A 17,121-nucleotide genomic window follows, 5' to 3' on the forward strand; every position below is an offset into this window, starting at 1 on the left:
GAGCTCTTCTGATTGGCTGCGCATCTGTCAGCCGGCACATATGACTCTGTAACGCCGTTTGCACACCTTCTGCTTATTTCCCGAGTCAAGCCCCGAATAAATGAAACGAAGTAGAGCTTAACAACTTGAATAGCACCTTGGGGGGGGGGGACAAACAAACCATCAGAGGCCGTAAATTAAAATGGCCCACGTTCTTTCTGGACTCACTCGCGGGCTTTTACCGCAGCCCCCCCAGGCTGTTATCAAATAAATCTCCCCTCCAGCTCCTAGCCAGCGCGCGTTCATAACTGCGAGCACGCACGAGGTCCTCCTGGCTCATTCAAGAAAAAGGTGCCACCGCAGATGTCGAAACATGACGCCACGCAGCGGAAATCGCCCAGTCGGGAGCAGCCGTGAGCTCACATTGCTGATGATTTAACATTCATTCCTGTCATACAGGTGAAATTGTCAAATAACGCACGAGAACACTTATACACACGCTTAAAATAGTCATTTTTTGTAAAACATGAACTGTCACGAAAGTATAAACTGCAATCATCCACTAATGCTGCGTAAGACGTTAAAACATAACGCACATACGTAACGCACTCTTTTTGAAGTGAGAAGCACATGTCGGCGAACCTGTGAACCCCGGCTAGCGCCGGAAGCTAACGTAGCCGTCTGCATCTTTCTCGGCGCTTCTTATTGCCGAACGGCACAAATCCGCTCACTTTTTCCGTCCTGTCTTGCGAATGTTTACCACATTTGAAGACCGATTTATGCAGAAATATAAGAAATTCCAAATGTATTTTCCTCCGGCTGTAACCGAAGATCGTTGAACTTTGCATAGTTGGCGTCGGAAGCTGAAGGTACCGCGGTACAATATTTGTGACATGATCAACTCATTTCCCTTCTAATTATGGATTCCGTCTCAGAAGAAAAAGAAAATAGTTTTCTAGGCCCCCGTGAGCGCAAAACGACCTGCCGGGAAATAACGATCTCATCGCAATCAGCAATGCCGAACGCCAACAAGAAGGGAACGATCCGCGCAGCAGTTTTTTCTTCCCGACGACAAGCTGAGAGGAAGGACGTTTTTGCAAAAAATGGCCGTGTTGTTTGTAACTCGCCGAGTGTGCTGCTTTTCCTCCTCTGTGCAGATGTGACATTTGCTGCGAAAGGCTACTTTGACGCTCTGGTGAGAATGGGCGAGCTGGCCAGCGAGAGTCAAGGATCCAAAGATTTGGGTGAGTGACTGAAGTCGTACACTCGCCACGTTCCTTTGACTTTAGTTTTTTTTTTTAACAGCGACGCAATCTGGATGCAGGGTTTATCTGCGTATAGTTATGCAGGGACTGGGCAAGCCACCATTTTGGGTAACCTCATTCAAAACGGATCCCCGCACGCCTCCGTAGGAAGCAGTCCGACCATAAGTCGACGCCACTCCAGTCCTGTAGGTGGCGGTAATGCTTGTTACGAAGTGGGTGCCAAATGCCACGTTTGGGAAGGTCTGGTGGGGCGCTGTCCTGATTTGGCACAAATGGAAGTTGACAAACGTATTCTCACTGCACTTATAGTGAGTGTGCGGTGTACTCGATGACCAAAACAGCACAGCGCGCGCACACAACCATGTCGCCCCGAGTCATCTCCCCTAAAGCGATCGCTTGTTGTAGTGCCACGACTGACCTGTGAGAGGCAGCGCGGTCTGTGCGAAAGTGCATCCAGACTGGTGGAAAATACGAAGAAGAAGAAGAAATAGAAGCTAAGCAATCTGTTAGCTTGTCTGACAAGGTTCACATTTCGTTGTGGCGAATGACAAACCTCAGTGTCGACCCCACAGATAAGGATTGGCGATCATAAATATTGAGCGCGTTTTACAGTTATGATCTTCGGCCCCAACCGCTTTTCTGGTGTGTATTCTTATTCTTTGAAAAACCACTTTAAACACACCCAACACTGAAGCATAATTGCTCCGTTTTTGTGCTGACTTTGATCAGAAGGGTGCAAAGGCTCCAATTTGCCCTATGGTGTGTTTGAGAGTTAAGCGACTCACTAAACTACACTTTTTGAGCTTGTTTTGAAATACAAATTCAATACTTGCCAGCGTGGTGATTTTTGTGTTACAATGATTTCATAGTGCACCAGAAAGACGAAAAGACACTCGGCACGCATCCCGACAAGCCCTTTTTCTTGCATTGCTAGGTAGCAATCGGAGTGAAATTTGGCTTCTGCTTTAAGTGGGTGTTTGGGTATTTCGTTATAACGGAACCAAATGAAACCGTAAGCCCACAGAGCACATTGTCGTCGTGGTTCCGGTAAAAAGTCCCTTTTAGCAACTATTCCAATTTGACGTATTTCCTGGGAAAATATGAACGGCGGGACTCGCCGTGTCAATTAGCCAGTTTGAGGTCGGCAGCGCGGACGACAGCTTCTGCGTCTCGGAGCGGCTGCTGCGCTCGCCCGTGGGGAAATCAGCCACCGTTTGAAGAGAATCCCCCTCTCGTTCATGTGCGCTGCGCTTTTTTTTTTTTTTGCTGCAGATGCCGTTTCGGAAACGATATAACATTGCTACCCGGATGCCGTGTTCAGCATCTCTCTGCCCCTGCTTGCCATCTTTGCATCCTCGGATTGCAGGTTTTCCTTGTCAAAGCGCGCCTCGCGCACACTCCGGGATCGTGTCAAAACGAGCAGCGCGCGCGCGTGATCGGACTTGCAGGTTCCTCCTTCGGTGTTGTTGCAGCGCGAGTGTTGGGAGGTGCGCATGGGAGGAGTGAAAAGCGATTCCGAAATGCCGCCTGAAGGGAAGCTGTGCTAAGGAACAGGATATTCTGATGACTCATTCTCCGGGACAAAAGACTCATCTTCTCCATCGTTTTGCTCCCAACGACAGCAAAAAAAAAAAAAAAAAAAGTGAATCACTGCACTTTTTTGTTAAGTTTTTTTTTTTTTTTTTTATTCCAAAGCTGTGCGCAGTACGCCCAAAGGAAATGGGATGTATGTTTTATTTTCCAGCCACTGCGAGTTCCCGCCTCGAGGTCGATGGCGTAACACGACGGCGCGTTCCAACCCGAGCGTGCGAGGGAGGGCGGCGCCCGCCGCTCGCTTTCCCGTTCGACCTGTTAGGGCTGAAATCGAGTAAATAAGAAGATGCGTACTGTACGCGGCGGCACCGCGGCCTGGTGGTTGGCACGTGTGCCTCGCGGTTCGGAGGTTTTGGGTTCAAATCTCGACTCCGGCCTTCCTGTGTGAAGTTTGCATGTTCTCCAGGCACTTGTTTTGGTTTTCTCCGGGAAAACCGACTTCCTCCCACCGTCCAAAAACACGATCGATTGAACGTTCGAAATCAGGGGTTCGGGGAAGCCATAACATACTTGGGGGTCCGCAAAATAATTTTCAATAAATTGGTGTTTAAAAGAAACTCATATCTACACGCGTGGACCAATAGAACAAACTTTTACTAAAGCGATTACAGTCCCAAACGTCAGTTTGGCTAATTCAGAACGCCGATATGCGTGTGACGTATTGCATAAATCTGACATCTGTGCACTGGCATGTTTTCTCTCGCACACTTTTCTCACAACCTCTGCAAAATATTCCCAACGTGGTCGCGCCAACCTCGGGCTGTAAATTAATTCCGCGATTGCCTTCCGCCGGACTCCTTTCTCGTCCTACCCAAAACAATGTCAACGTGAATCTGCTTGGGTTGTTTGTTTTGTTAGCGGGAATTAAATGCGAGGTTTGCTATTCAAATAAGTTGGAGGGAGTGTCCCATTATAATCATGGCGCTCCAGTGCTTTAAGGGTTTTCTGGAAGTAGAAGTGATCTGTTCTTCAAAGGTTAGTCACTGCAAAGGAATTTGTTTGGGCGTTCTAAACTGCCTTAAAGAGTAAAAATGACAACGTTGCAGCAGTAGAGTAACCTTAGTGGTCAATTTGTTGTTTTGCAAACAATTTGTCTCATCGGACGTAATGGGAATAGAAATAATTTGTTCTTTTTCTAACAGTTCCCAGGTGTTTTGATAAAAGGTCTGTATTTGGAGTGGAGAGGAGTTGTTTCTTTCTCGTGCAAATGTCAGGTATAACTTTCATTTCCATGAGTCGGCTACTCGGTGTTGCCAACTTGGCGACTTGTTGGGCTCTTTCGATTCATGTACAACCCGAATATATTTCTAAATGATTGTATTGTATTATATCTTTTTCAAGCCACTAGCAACCAATCCAGCAAATCTTTCTCCCGCTATTGGAGAGCGAGTGATTCTCAAAAGCAAGGGAACATGAAGCCACCGCTGGCTGCAGGATTGAATCATATTTGGACGCTCTGCGGTCGTAATATAATTCAAGGATGCTTACGCTGATGAAAATATTTCCATAAATGTCAGTAAACAGACTAACTAGCAAGCTGATCCGCCTACACGCCCAACGATGGCCTCGAATCCGATCTGTAATATTCCGCGTCGCCGTCTTGTATCTCCGCCAAGACAATCGACACGCTTCGCCCATTGAGGTGAGCGGGAAACGCTAATGAGCTTCTTTTTGCATCTTTTTTATTTGATTCGATTTGTGTGTGTGTTTCCGAGTGCTCTTTTCATCCACTCGTGTGTCTCACCGGCAGTGTTGCTACACTCTTCCGCCCACGCGTCCTCCTCCTCCGGTTGGGCTAATCATCCCTCGCCTGTCACTCTGCCCCACACACACACACACACACACACACACACCTGCTCCCCTGTCAATCCCCTCTGTTTGTGCTGCCCCCTCCCAAGTTTCATGTCCCCCATAAAGGCGTGCCGGAGCTGTTGAGTGCATTCCTCCGCGGCCACTTTTGTTTATATTCCCCGCCGCTAAGAGCCCAGCGCGAATTTCCGGGCCGAGCGGTCCGTCCGTCCGCGCACACGGTTCAACTCATCCTGAAATTCCTTTGTCCTCGTGAGCCCACCCCCCCCTCCCGATCAGCGGCCATTTCAGTCTTTCTAAAGTCCTGCAAGGGCCGTACGAAACGGATTGTTCTTCATTATGACTGTTTGTGGTTTATTTGTGTTGTAACAGTTCCTCTGAGGTTTTACTTGGTTTTCAGAATCGCACGGCAGGCCGGCCGGGTCAATCTGTCTCGAGGGGGCCGTAGCTTCTGCACTCCTAGTCGATCTCACTTCAACAAATACTCCTTGTTGCGATTCTTGAAAGTCGGAGGGTCTTTGTTTTGCGCCCCCAGTTCGTCTTGATTTCCAGTCTTCGGGCGAACGTGCTTTTATCACTGTGTACTTGGCTCGCCTTGATCGAAGCACGCCGCTGTCAAGTTGCATTTCACTGTACAGTCGTGCCAACCCGGTGTTGTTGCCTTCCGAATGTTGACGTGCTTGCACCTTTTCCCATGCCGGCAATGAAATCAACCGCCTCCCATCTTGACTGTGCAGTACTTGCAGTTGGGCCTCCCCTGCTAGACGACATCCAATCAACAACTTGCGCGAGCTGCTAATTGCGACGCCGCTATGGCTTGCGTGTGATTCCGTCTCTTCTTCTGCGCAGGCTTGCATCACAAAAGTTGAAGGGGAAAAAAAACACGCATAAACACACACAGGCTACCAAAGTCATCCTTCTGGCAAGGATCCCCAAACTGAAGCGTCTGTACGTGATCACCCTCCAGGTGGTGCGCAAGATTAAAACTTTTCTGGACTCCCCCCCCCCCCCCTTATAATCTCTAAAGCCAACAATTTAAATTCAACGAATCACGGTCCCCAAAATGACATAAAATCGGTAATTCCCACTACCGCTTATGCGCAACTCTTAGCTGCGTCGCGAGACTTTTATGTGCCGCATTGGTTTATTTGCAGTTTTGCGTCACGGCTAAACATGAGTGAAAACATTTCGTTTTGATATCTTCACAAGGTCGGGAAGTTTGGTTAAAAATGCGGGCAGAAAGTGCAATGTTTATTATTGTATGTCTACGATCTTGGCAGCCCGAGCTTGAATAGCGCCTTGTGCGAGACTCAATTTCGACCTCATTTCTCGAAGACTACTCTCTTACGTAGGCGTAATGTCAATACATTGAAAACGATAAAGGTAGCGAACATCGCAACTCGGAATCCTCGACTGTCACGCAATAACGAGACCGCCGTCGCTGGTTAGCTCGCGTTTTGAAATGAAGCGTCTGGAAAAGCAAGAACGTCACTTTCTACCAACAACGAGCAAACATTTGCTCCTCCTCAAAAGACAGAGAAAATGAAAACGTCATTCTTCCTTCGATAACCTTTTTTTTTTTTTTTTTTTGGTCTTAACAAGGGTGGCGCATATTCCCCATACAAACACCAATATTGACATTATATTTATATCGTAATATTTTCATGACATGATGCCAATTTTAAAAAAAACAAAAAAAACAAAAAAAAAAACATTTGAAGTTGTATTTTGTTCAGAAATGCCGCCTCACATATTGCACATGCCAGAAACCGTCACTGTCTGCGAGGATAAGTGATGCGGACTGTCTCTGGTCAACAGGTCAACAGGTCAAGCCTTCCCCAAATAGTGGTCGTGGGTGCTGATTGCCTGTACCGAATGTTTATTTGACGGTGACGTGCAGTTGAGAGGACGCCTTTATTTGTCTGGAATTTCTACAAACCGGCGGCCCTCTTAAAGTGCTTTTATGGCTTCCATTTATTGCATCGTGTCCGTTCAAGTTTGCCCTCGTGTTTGGAAAAGAAATGCCACGGCTTGTGACGTACAAGGCACTGAAGAGATGGTTCTTGTTTTCTTCTTTGTTGAATTCACCGGCGGTTGTCCTGAACGATGGCCGTGCGGTGTGGGTGTATGTCTCACAGTCGGTACAGAAACAAGGAAAGTTTATATCGTAAGATGACACTCTTTGAAGGAGTGCTTGGTTCATTAGGATCATTATTTCGTGTTAGATGTCTCACAAATCGAACTTGGACACGGAGCCGAAAGTGGAGCAAACTGAAACAGAATTATCTTTATACGTTGACGCTTTATGAATAGAAATGTTATTAGTTTTGTTGTAAATAGTTTCCTTGCACATCCAGAAAAGCTCAAGGAAGCAAGCAACTTGTTATTAGTGGTTGTCGTCGTAGTGCAATGTTTGTCTGTGACAAATGTAATCTTTAGTACACGCTGCGGGCCACACATGGCCCCTTGTGCCGAAGTTGGACACCGCCGCAGTAAAACGTTTGGTCTTTTATTCCGAATGGATTTTGGACCCCTGCCACCGACCGGCCGACAATCCAGAGTGTGCCCGCCTCTCCCACGACCCCGATGAGGATCCGCGTTACCCAAAATGGATTTTGGATTTTGGCGGAAGGAATCGATCGTTTCCAGGGACACGGAAGTCATTCAGAAAGGCATCGTGGGAGATTTTTCCGAGGTGTCGGCGAATGTCTGTGAGGCTTCGGGACAGTCGAGGTAGTCTTTGCCGTGGCCTTGGCTCCCCCCTCCAGCACCTGTCCCCGTTTAAACGGGAGCAGAGGCGCTCTTTTCTTAGCTCGCCGTCGTCGCCGCCGCCGTCCCCGGGGCCCCCGCCTTCCCCCCTTTGCTCTATTTCCGAGAAGCGCGCTGCATCACGGGAAGGCGCCCCCTCGCATAGCGCCGGTGACGTTCACGCTGCCCTCCGTTTGTACGCGGCTGAACTTGCTTCCTCCCGATGGCACAAAGCGCACTTTGTCAGCATTTCTGACGACGTTGCCTCCTGCTGGCGTCGTCACCTCGGGCGTGCAAAGTGCCATCCGTTTGTTTTTTCTTTTTTTTTTTTTAAAGATCTGCTCAAATACTTGCATGTGTGTTATGCAGGCTTTAAGGAGACCGTTTCTGTGGGGAATGTACTGCCTCCGGGGCACAAAAGGCAAACATAAGACTAACAAAAGCAACACAATTGCAGTAAGGCTTTGCTAAATCTATGACAGCGTTACATGTTGTCAACAGTGAAATGTTGTGAATTTTAAACTTTTTAATTTCAAACCGTTCCCAGACGTCTTGGTAACAATTATGTGACCTGGTTTTGTCAGAATACCCCAAGCATCAAGAATTAGGGTGACTTTAATCACTCGATTTCTTGTCGGCCGCGAAGAAGTCCGTTGTTCGGGCGTGGCCTTTTCTCATGCAAGTAAGCGATGATATGCCCCGCCCCATACACTGCTGCAACGACGAGTCAGGCTTTGGTTTCCATGACTACCGGGGGCATAGATTGAGGCTTCGAGGAAACAAGCCGCCGTACAGACAATAACTGCATTTATACCCTTGGGGGCAGCAGTTCTTATGCTACGCTGTGTGTATGTGGCACATGGGAACATCGCCAAGCACAAATACTTCCCGCTCCGGTGTCAACCACTTCAACGAGCAATCAAACACGCGCCGCTTTTCAGAAGCTAAAGCCGCAGCTAACGCTAATGTGCGTCCAACGAAACTCAACGCAGCTCTGCTTACCTTTTTTTTGGCTTTGACACGGTAGAAGGGGCGTGGCATCCGTAGGGGATGAAGTTGTTTCTGCCTGATGGTGTTTAGCAGCGCTTGAAAGTGGGTCTGGATCTTAGGCCAGCCTGGCTGATCATGTTATGGTGGAGAAACTCTGCTGTTATTATGTAAATTAGCCACTGTTACGCAATAGTGGGGTTAATTTACATAATTTCTAATGGTGAATAGCGCAAAAAAAAACAAAAGGTTTATCATAGTTTCAAGTGTAACTATACCATAAACTATGATCCAAATGAGTATAATATAATCTCAGTCATCTCATGACATTACCCTTAAAAAGAATAATACAGATGATTGGATATGAAATAATGCCAGTGAAGACTCTCTCAAAACCTCTTCCGCTAACAACCCAGACTAAACTTAAGTAAATAAAATTTCATTTGTTGCCTTTAACTCGGTCGACACCGATGACTCCTCTTTCTGACTTGGGTTTCTAATTAAGCCACATCTGCCCGCGCGGTCGGACGAAAGCGATTTCAATCGTTACAGCGGCAGCACTTATCTTTTGGAAATTCAGAGACCATAATATTGTTGTTATTCCAAAATGATAGTAACTAATCATTTGTATCTCACAGCCAAGTTACTTGCAATTTATTGGGGTTATCGTTACCCATTATTGTGGCTAATAGTACATGAACAAATTTGGTCAACAAAATATTAGAAAACAGCTCTTAGTATGATTCGGTGCAGTTCTTAGCAACCATAATAAAAAAACTAAATACAATTAGCATTATTACAGTATTGTGGGATTTTTATGATACTGCTTTTGTATTGGACTTTATCAGGTGTACCTAATGAAGTGTCCAGACATTGTATATGCAGACACATTATGTTGTGCTCCATTTGTGCGCCTATTGCAGTTGTGCCCCCCCTCACACACATCGTGGCGTTAAATCGACCGCAAATGCCATCTTGGTTCATTCGAATGGTTTTTACACGAAGCCGTCTTCATGTTGAAGGCCGACAAAGGCAACCGCTGTTTGTACAGAACACACCGCGCGCGCACGCATGCACACAATCCCGAGTGAAATCGATTTTGACCTTTGGTGTGCCCCCTCCCGTCTCTCGCTCCCTCCCTCCTCATTCCTCCTTCACGTTTGTCAAATCGATGGCGGTGCTTGGCAGTTCATCTCGGTCACGCTGTCATGCTACGAGGAGGAAGGTTTGATATGAACGGCGAGGGGCGGGAGCGCAGGCGCGGGTGGTGTTGTGCAGTAATTAAAGTTGGGCTCCCGGGTCGCGGCCTTCGTGGTCTCGTGCCGGCTTTCTGCCTGCCTGGCTGACCAGGCAGGCAGAAAGATCAAATGCCAATATAAACTCAAATGTTTAAATTATAATAAAAGTAATCAAAAACGTCAAGTGTTTAAAGGGAAATTGATCAAATGCACAGCAAACAAGCCAAACCAAACTTTCGAGAACATTTATTGTGCCGATGTCAAACGGCTCCTCGTCCTGGCTGATGTTCGCGGTGACGTGCTGAATCATTTCTGGTTTTCGGACGCATGTGCTCACTGTGTCAGCGCAGACGTGCGCGAAGCCATTTTTACACCAAGGCAGATACGATAACGTATTTAAAGTGTCGCAATTGCTTGGTAGAGCCCAAATCTCTCCTGTAGGCCGAATCTATATCGTCTACCACATTTACTGTGCACCTCAATGCAATAACCACACATCATTGTTCTCCTTAACCCCCGGTTTTAAATTTAAAACTAGTAAAACAACAAAGATAGACATATTGGAAACTTTGGACCCGGGTATGTGCTTCCAAGCTGAAAATATGAGAAAAGCCCGTGATAGCGTCCAAGGGCTGTGATCATCTCACATTTATCAAATATCTTGTTTGTTGTTTTAAAAAAGGGGAAGCCCCTTGCTTTCACATCTGTAGAGAAAAATGTATTTCTGTTCTTTTTTTGGTTTGAAGCAAGTCAATGCTGTTTGAAAAGTGTTTCAAAGCATGTTTGGTACCAGGAGATTACTGTATAAAGCAAATAGAAAAACTTGTTGGGGGGGAATTGTTTAAAACTGGAAATAAAATTGTTGTGGGGGGGGGAGAAAATATCAAGGCCATCACTACATTTGACCTGGGCTTGGATGACTTCAGATCTTTTGTCGTGGACGCAAAGATACAAGTTAAATCGGTCAATTAATCGAGGTCATCGATTTATTTTTTTAATGCTTTTTCTCAGTTGTCAACTTGCTGTGTGAGCATTTGCCTCCAAACACACGGACGCTCGCTTATTTTCCCCACCGTCCTCTGTTGCACCGGCCCCACGCGAACGCCGATTTATCGATTCCCGGCTATAATCGTCGTTGCGCCAAATAGTCGGTTCACCCACCCCCAGACCCGTTGTTTCCTCAATCGGCCGTCCTTTCCAAACTGCTCACGCCTCTGAAATTTTGTGACAGATGCCGCCACGGCAGGCCTTCCCACTTTTAGCCTCCTTTCATGTGTTTGCAGTCATCTCCTGTGAGAGGCTGCAGGAACGCGCGACGCGAGTTCAGCCTGAGTTTATCGTGCCGTTTCATCCACTCTGCATGTTTGTGTGCAGATTAAGTGCGTTTAGATGCGGCAGTTTCACTGGGCATGCATGCGCTCTTAAAGTACACAAGGACACACCCGCCCGCTCTATTGTAGCGTTATCTCGCTCGATAAATTGAACGGAGATCAGAGAACGGGCTTTACCAGATCCCGGCGTTCTGCTGCTTCCATGACAACCTCGCGGGGAATCCGACTCGACCCTCTCCGCCGATCCGATCTCCCCCTCCCGCTCGCCCTCTTCCATCTCTGTTGAACTGCAGCTCACATTCTCTTCTTCTCCGGCTGTATGGGCGCAACACGCCGTTGTTGTTTCGCGAGCAGTCGACGCGGCTCGGCTTCTCGCAGTCGGCGTGCGGCTGCTTGTCGCCCGGTAGCAGGTGCACCTCAAATGGACAAACGAGGGCATTGTTTTCTCCAATTGTTCAGTTCAGTGGAGACTCGGACAAACAATACAGTAGTGACGATTCTGGGTGATATGTTGCAAAGTAAGGCTGGGTGACTAATGAATTTAATTAAATTGCTTTTTGGGGGGTGTCACAAAAACAAGTTGGGGTTGTTTTCGCCATTCGTAATGACAGTAATGGATGACTAGCAAATCATCTATTAAACCAGTAAGAGAGTATGCGGGCACATTTTGACTGACGAGTTTTAACTGGTGTCTCTCTATACAGAGAAGTTTGTTTGTTTTTGTTTGTTTTAGTTCAAAATGGCTTACTTTAACAAGGATCCCTGACTGTACCTTGGCCACAGGTAGAATCCCGGGTAGGTTTTGCGCTCATCGATGCCATAAATCCTTGTGGACCGAACAGTGTCGCTCAGTGCGCGTTTTCTACTTATATATATATAATGTAAATACATTGTTGTTTAAAATTCAAAAGCCCTTTCTCAGTCTTGCTTTTATTGTTTTATAGTTTGAGGTGTCACAAAAGCGTGCATTATTCGCTTCAAATTTGGTCGCAACCAATGTTATTGTTGAAACCAACTCATGTTCTACTGCTGATTGCTTTTATAAAAAAATAAAAATAAAAACTAAGAAATTTCTGCTAAAAGATGAGCGTCTACTTTCTTTTGGTAGGTTAGGTGCTTCTATCTGTGGGTCTTAAAAGAGCAGTCAAAGTGCTCGAAAAGGGCTTGGAATATAGGAACTCTGGGAAATTAGATTTCTTTTTTTTTGGGGGGGTGGGGAGGGAAAAAAAGCAGATTTCATTTGAAGGCCACATTGCTCATTATTTATTAACAAAAAAACATGCGGACATCCTCATTGGGGGCTGGCGGGTCAGACAGAAACTCTCGCAGGTTGCGTCCTGCCCGGCGCATTCTTCTCACATGACGACACCGCATTCAAATTGCATTGATCCCCTGCTTGGAATCTGAGCCGCTCTTGTTGATTTTACCATTCAAGTTGCTATGGCGACTATTTGCGTGTCTTCATTTTGTCTCAACTTTGGCACCGGATGTTGTGCAGCAATTAAAAGTGACTACAAGAGGAGCTCAAACAGTGATTCATTCATTCTTTATTCCTCTCCCTCCTCGCAAACACTCCTGTACTGCTGCTAGTTCGCTTGTGTTTGTGTGTGCGTCGGCGTGTGTGTGGTGGGTGTGTGTGTGTGTGTGGGTGTGTCTTCTGTTCTGTTCTGAACGGTCATTAAGTTGAAATCTTCATTTGGACTGCTCGTTGTGGATGTGATCAATGAGTCGACCAAAATGTCACTCCGGCTGGCTTTACACTGCAGAGCCCAAGTGGTCAATTCCCGCTTATTGCAGAGTTAATGTCTATCTACTTTTTTTTTTAATCTCAACTCAACTTTATTTATAGAGCTAGAAAACAAAACAAAAACAACCCTAGCTGAAACAAAGTGCTGCACATCGGCTCGAGCATAAAACACAATAAATGGAAAAAATATATATGTATATATTTTCGAATTGGAATATACAAGAAGGCTTTTGGCATACTGGAGGTCCAGAATATTATTCTCTTGTTGCACAGTCTACACAATAATGCATTAATAATACAAATATTAAATGTTCCGTAGCGCTTAGTTGGCAAGGTCAAGTGTATTTACCATAGGGTTGCATTTCAAACAAAGTCATGACATGCAGGTGGATCTCAATAAATAAGAATACCGTGGGAAAAAAAATTTTTTTATAAAGGGAAACTTTTATACTGTGTTATATGGATTCACGACACACAGAGTGGAATAGTTTATTTTTGTTTTTACTTTTTTTTTGTTACTTATGATTCTAACAAAAACCTGAAATTCACCATCATAAGAAATGACAATGCTACAAAAAATCCAAATCCAGTGGAATGTGTTTTCTCGTGTTTGATAACTACATATGAGTTTAGCTTTTTGAATTGAACGAACAAAATGAACTTTTCAAGAATATTAAACTTAAGATGCACCTGTATACATATTTTTTGAATACGTTGGGTATCCCAAATAAATACCATTTCCAGCACTTTTCATCACTTGGTTAAAGGGGACATATTTTTCCAAACGAAGTTTTTCTAGTATTTGGGATGTAATGTGAGTCAACATAACAAACGTGTGCTCGCACAAGTCGCTCTTCTAAATGGAGGCAACCAATCAGAGGAAAGGGGGCGGTCTTAGCCAAATATGGACAAAGTGACCTTTTAAATGTTGTTCTGCTAAGCCACGCCCTGTGCTTCTTTGCTGCTGCTTCTTTTTTTTTTTTTTTTTTTTTTTCAGGCTGCCGCGTTTGCACTGTCCTACGTGTTGCACTCCGTTGCGTTGTTTGTTCTGTGTGACCGCCCCAAAGCCCTTTCAGGCCACTCGCGGAGCCCTGAAACACGTTCTGATTTTGGGAACTACAGTGGTGCCTTGGCTTACGAGCGTGGTCGAGGAAATAAACTTTGAACTCCAAACACTCGTATCGCGAATCAACTTTCCTCATTGAAATGAATACAAAGCCCATTATTCTGTTGCAGGGTCCATTGTGCTCATTTTGGTGTGTGCAACTTGGCCACCAGGGGCAGTGTAATACATGCATACGCAATCATATCCACAAAGAATGACCAGTCGGCTGGCGTTTATCGTGTTTATTTTGTCTTCTTTTTTTTCCCCACGTGACAACCACTGCTATTTTAAAGCCTTCCCAGACCTTCTTCTCCTGTTAACCTCCACCCTACGCTTATAAATATTTGTTTATAATTTCAAGTTAAAGATACTCTAATGCACAGTGGTCCTGCACATTATGTACATTTTATCCCTTGTAATATGTTTTGAGTTTTTCTTTTGTTTTTTTTACAGTTTGTTTTAGGCTAAGCGTTTAATCTACTATGAATTTTTTTTTCGGCATACATTCAGAGGCCCACGATATGGCGAATCATGTGTGCTATGAATAGGAAAAAAAATCCATAAGAGGTGAACCTTGAAATAGCAAGGGAACTTGTGAATATTATAATGTCTGTCTACACATGTTGCACTTTTGTGTGCAATTATCTGTTGCTTAAAGAGTTAACACAGCGACATCAATGCTATTCGTTAGCCCGTCTTGTAGGTTTTGCTTTGTGTGTTAGCATTAAGCTAGCAGACTTTACTACCCCACAGTTATGTGGTTGTTTTAAACACACGTGCCGTTCTCTTTGTTCGAGGTTTACTTTGACGGTAAACTTAACTCAAGTTCGCTGCCGTCGTCTAAGCGTTCGTACCTCAAATGTTTGCTCTCAAGTCAAAGCAAAAAAAAAAAAAAAAACTCGTCCGCGCGACGGCTCATGTGGCCGAGAGCTCGTAGCAAAGGTCAAGGTAGCGCTGTATGGTGAGATGAGGCGAATTTGTTCTCGTGAAATTTTAGCGGTCAAGTTTGAAAGTGGCCGCGTGTGCGTTGCGATCATATAACGTTCGTACCTTCTAAAGGACAAAAGTCCAGCGTGTACAGTAATGTGTGGTCGAGTGCAAAGGGGCTTTGGAGCGTCTGGTGTAGAAGTTCTCCGTGCGTCCGTCTCATCTGATGTCCTCTTGTCTTTCCGCCAGGTCTCAATGTTTCTGTGTCCTTCGCTCAATGTCGCTCTTTTTGTGTTCCTTTTCCTCGACAATGCGCTGCACTTTCAGAAGAGGCAGCTTGTAGGTATCACCAATCTCAAACACTCGCTCCGGCTGCATGGTCCTCCCGCTCTCTTGCTTTCATTTAAAAAAAGAAATAAATAAAATGAAATAAACTTTTTATTTATGTATTTGTTTTATTTTTTTTATTATTACCCACGCCATGTTACGTGGAGAGTGGTGTTTGTGTTCCGGAAAAGTTAGACATAAACGCTTAAAACGCTTCAAGTTTGCGGCTTATTTGGGTTAATAGTGTCCTATATTTCGATATAGATTTTTTGTTTTTGTTTTTTCATCTGTTATTGTTTCAGCTCCACCAGTTTGTGCTATTGTGCCACCTACAAAAACAAACAAACAAACAAACCCATTGCTGTGTTCGTCTTGCACGAGTCGGGCATGTTGGATTGCTTATTTTTTGTGTGTGTGCGCGTTTCCCATCTTCTTTGTGTGTGTTGCGGATATTTTGTGCGTTCTCTTTTCTTGAGTGATGTTTGTGCGTTTCTATTTGTGCGCAGGCGATGTGCTGTTCCAGATGGCCGAGGTCCACAGACAGATCCAAGTGCAGCTGGAGGAGATGGTTGGTATTCTGCGCGCGTGTGTGTGTGTGTGCGTGCGTGCGTGCGTGCGTGTGCGCGGTCTATTCCACACTGGCTCTCTTAAACGATGATTACAACACCTGCGCAAGAGCTGTATTCAAAATGAATGTGATCTTTATTCAAGCATGGGGTTATTCTGGTGGTTGTAGTTGTGTGTATTTGCGGTCTTACAGTGCTTACGGAGGGTCCATTGCTAATATTTTATTTGCAAAAATGTTAATCATGGCTCTCAGTGTTGATACACTGTATTTGTACACCACTGCAAATATTGTTTTGAGGAAAATAATCCCGCATATACGCGGAGTAACGAACAGAGGTGGGCACAAACGTGCTACATTTACTCCATTACTTTTACTTAAGTAAATCTTTGGATAAACCTTACTAGCTTTAATACGACATACTTTTTACTGTTAAGCATTTGTATTAAGAAGAAACACTACTTTTACTGTTACATTGAGCAACAAAGCGCTCACTACTTTTATTTGCAATCGCATCTCTTTTGTCGCTCGCACGATCGATTGAGTTTGTCACATGACTCTGTTTCACCAATCCAGTGCAGCCGCAGCATCGTCTGACTCCATTTCAAAAATGAAAGGGGAAAAGCTACGTTGCATCTCTGCAGGTGTATCTAATGAAGCATCCGCGAGTCCATTTGGGATTGGCGACATCCCATGATGCACCTGGACATGTATATAAAAAGTGTCTAGTCAGCAAAAGATTCTCCTATGGATGCTGGGTGTGACACGCGGCCATTTAATGACGACGAGCGCTTATGGAATGTGCCGCGTTCGTACGAAACAAGTGATGACAAATGCAGCGGCGCGGGTTAATTAAACTGTGGGGCATTGTGGGAAATGGCCTCGTAATGTGGGTTCCCACTCCTGCACTGATATTTCGTATATAAATGGTTGAATGAACAGTGGAAAAGGGGTCGGCTTCAATAGGATTCTGCTTATTCCAACTGCTTTTGGAATATTTTAAGTCGTTAAGTTTTTCTTTTTGTTTTGTTTTGTCTTGCTTGACTGCTTAGTTTTCGAAATAAAGCCTTCATTAATTCTAAGGGGGGAATCCCAAAAGAGGCCAAGTGCTTGCTTTAAGATGTTCATTGCCATTCCCAGCTGATGTTTAAACGGAAAACAAAAGTCCACGGGCTTAATGCTAACACTCGATGCAAAACGCCATAGACGGGCTGATGCACCTAGCGTCAATGTTGCGGAAGCTATAACCCATCAAGCAACGGCTACTTGAACACAAACGGTGCAGCAACACATGTAGACAGACAGTATATTATTCATCCTCTGCGAAAAACTAAGTTTCTCTTGTATAATGCACATTTTTCCTGAAAAATATCTTTAAAGGTCAGTCGTGCGTATTATACATAGTTATAGTAAAAGTTTGAAAATTATTTTACAGTGAATTGAGGTATATGAGGAGATACATGCTTTAGAACAGCCATAAATATTTTTTGAAGAGAAGTG

General features: G+C 45.0%; 1 protein-coding gene across 5 annotated transcripts in view; it reads left to right on the top strand.

Annotated features, from left to right (window-relative positions):
* The window catches only part of baiap2a (BAR/IMD domain containing adaptor protein 2a), a 58,390-nt gene that overhangs the window by 15,325 nt on the left and 25,944 nt on the right, over positions 1–17,121 (top strand). For all 5 annotated transcript variants that reach the window (XM_061701624.1, XM_061701625.1, XM_061701627.1 and 2 more), the window contains exons 3-4: positions 1,137–1,223; positions 15,563–15,624. In XM_061701624.1, coding sequence (XP_061557608.1) covers positions 1,137–1,223; positions 15,563–15,624 — 149 coding nt within the window. The remainder of the gene's footprint in view (positions 1–1,136; positions 1,224–15,562; positions 15,625–17,121) is intronic.

Source organism: Phycodurus eques, chromosome 16, assembly GCF_024500275.1.
Source record: "Phycodurus eques isolate BA_2022a chromosome 16, UOR_Pequ_1.1, whole genome shotgun sequence".
NCBI classification, from domain to species: Eukaryota; Metazoa; Chordata; class Actinopteri; order Syngnathiformes; family Syngnathidae; genus Phycodurus; species Phycodurus eques.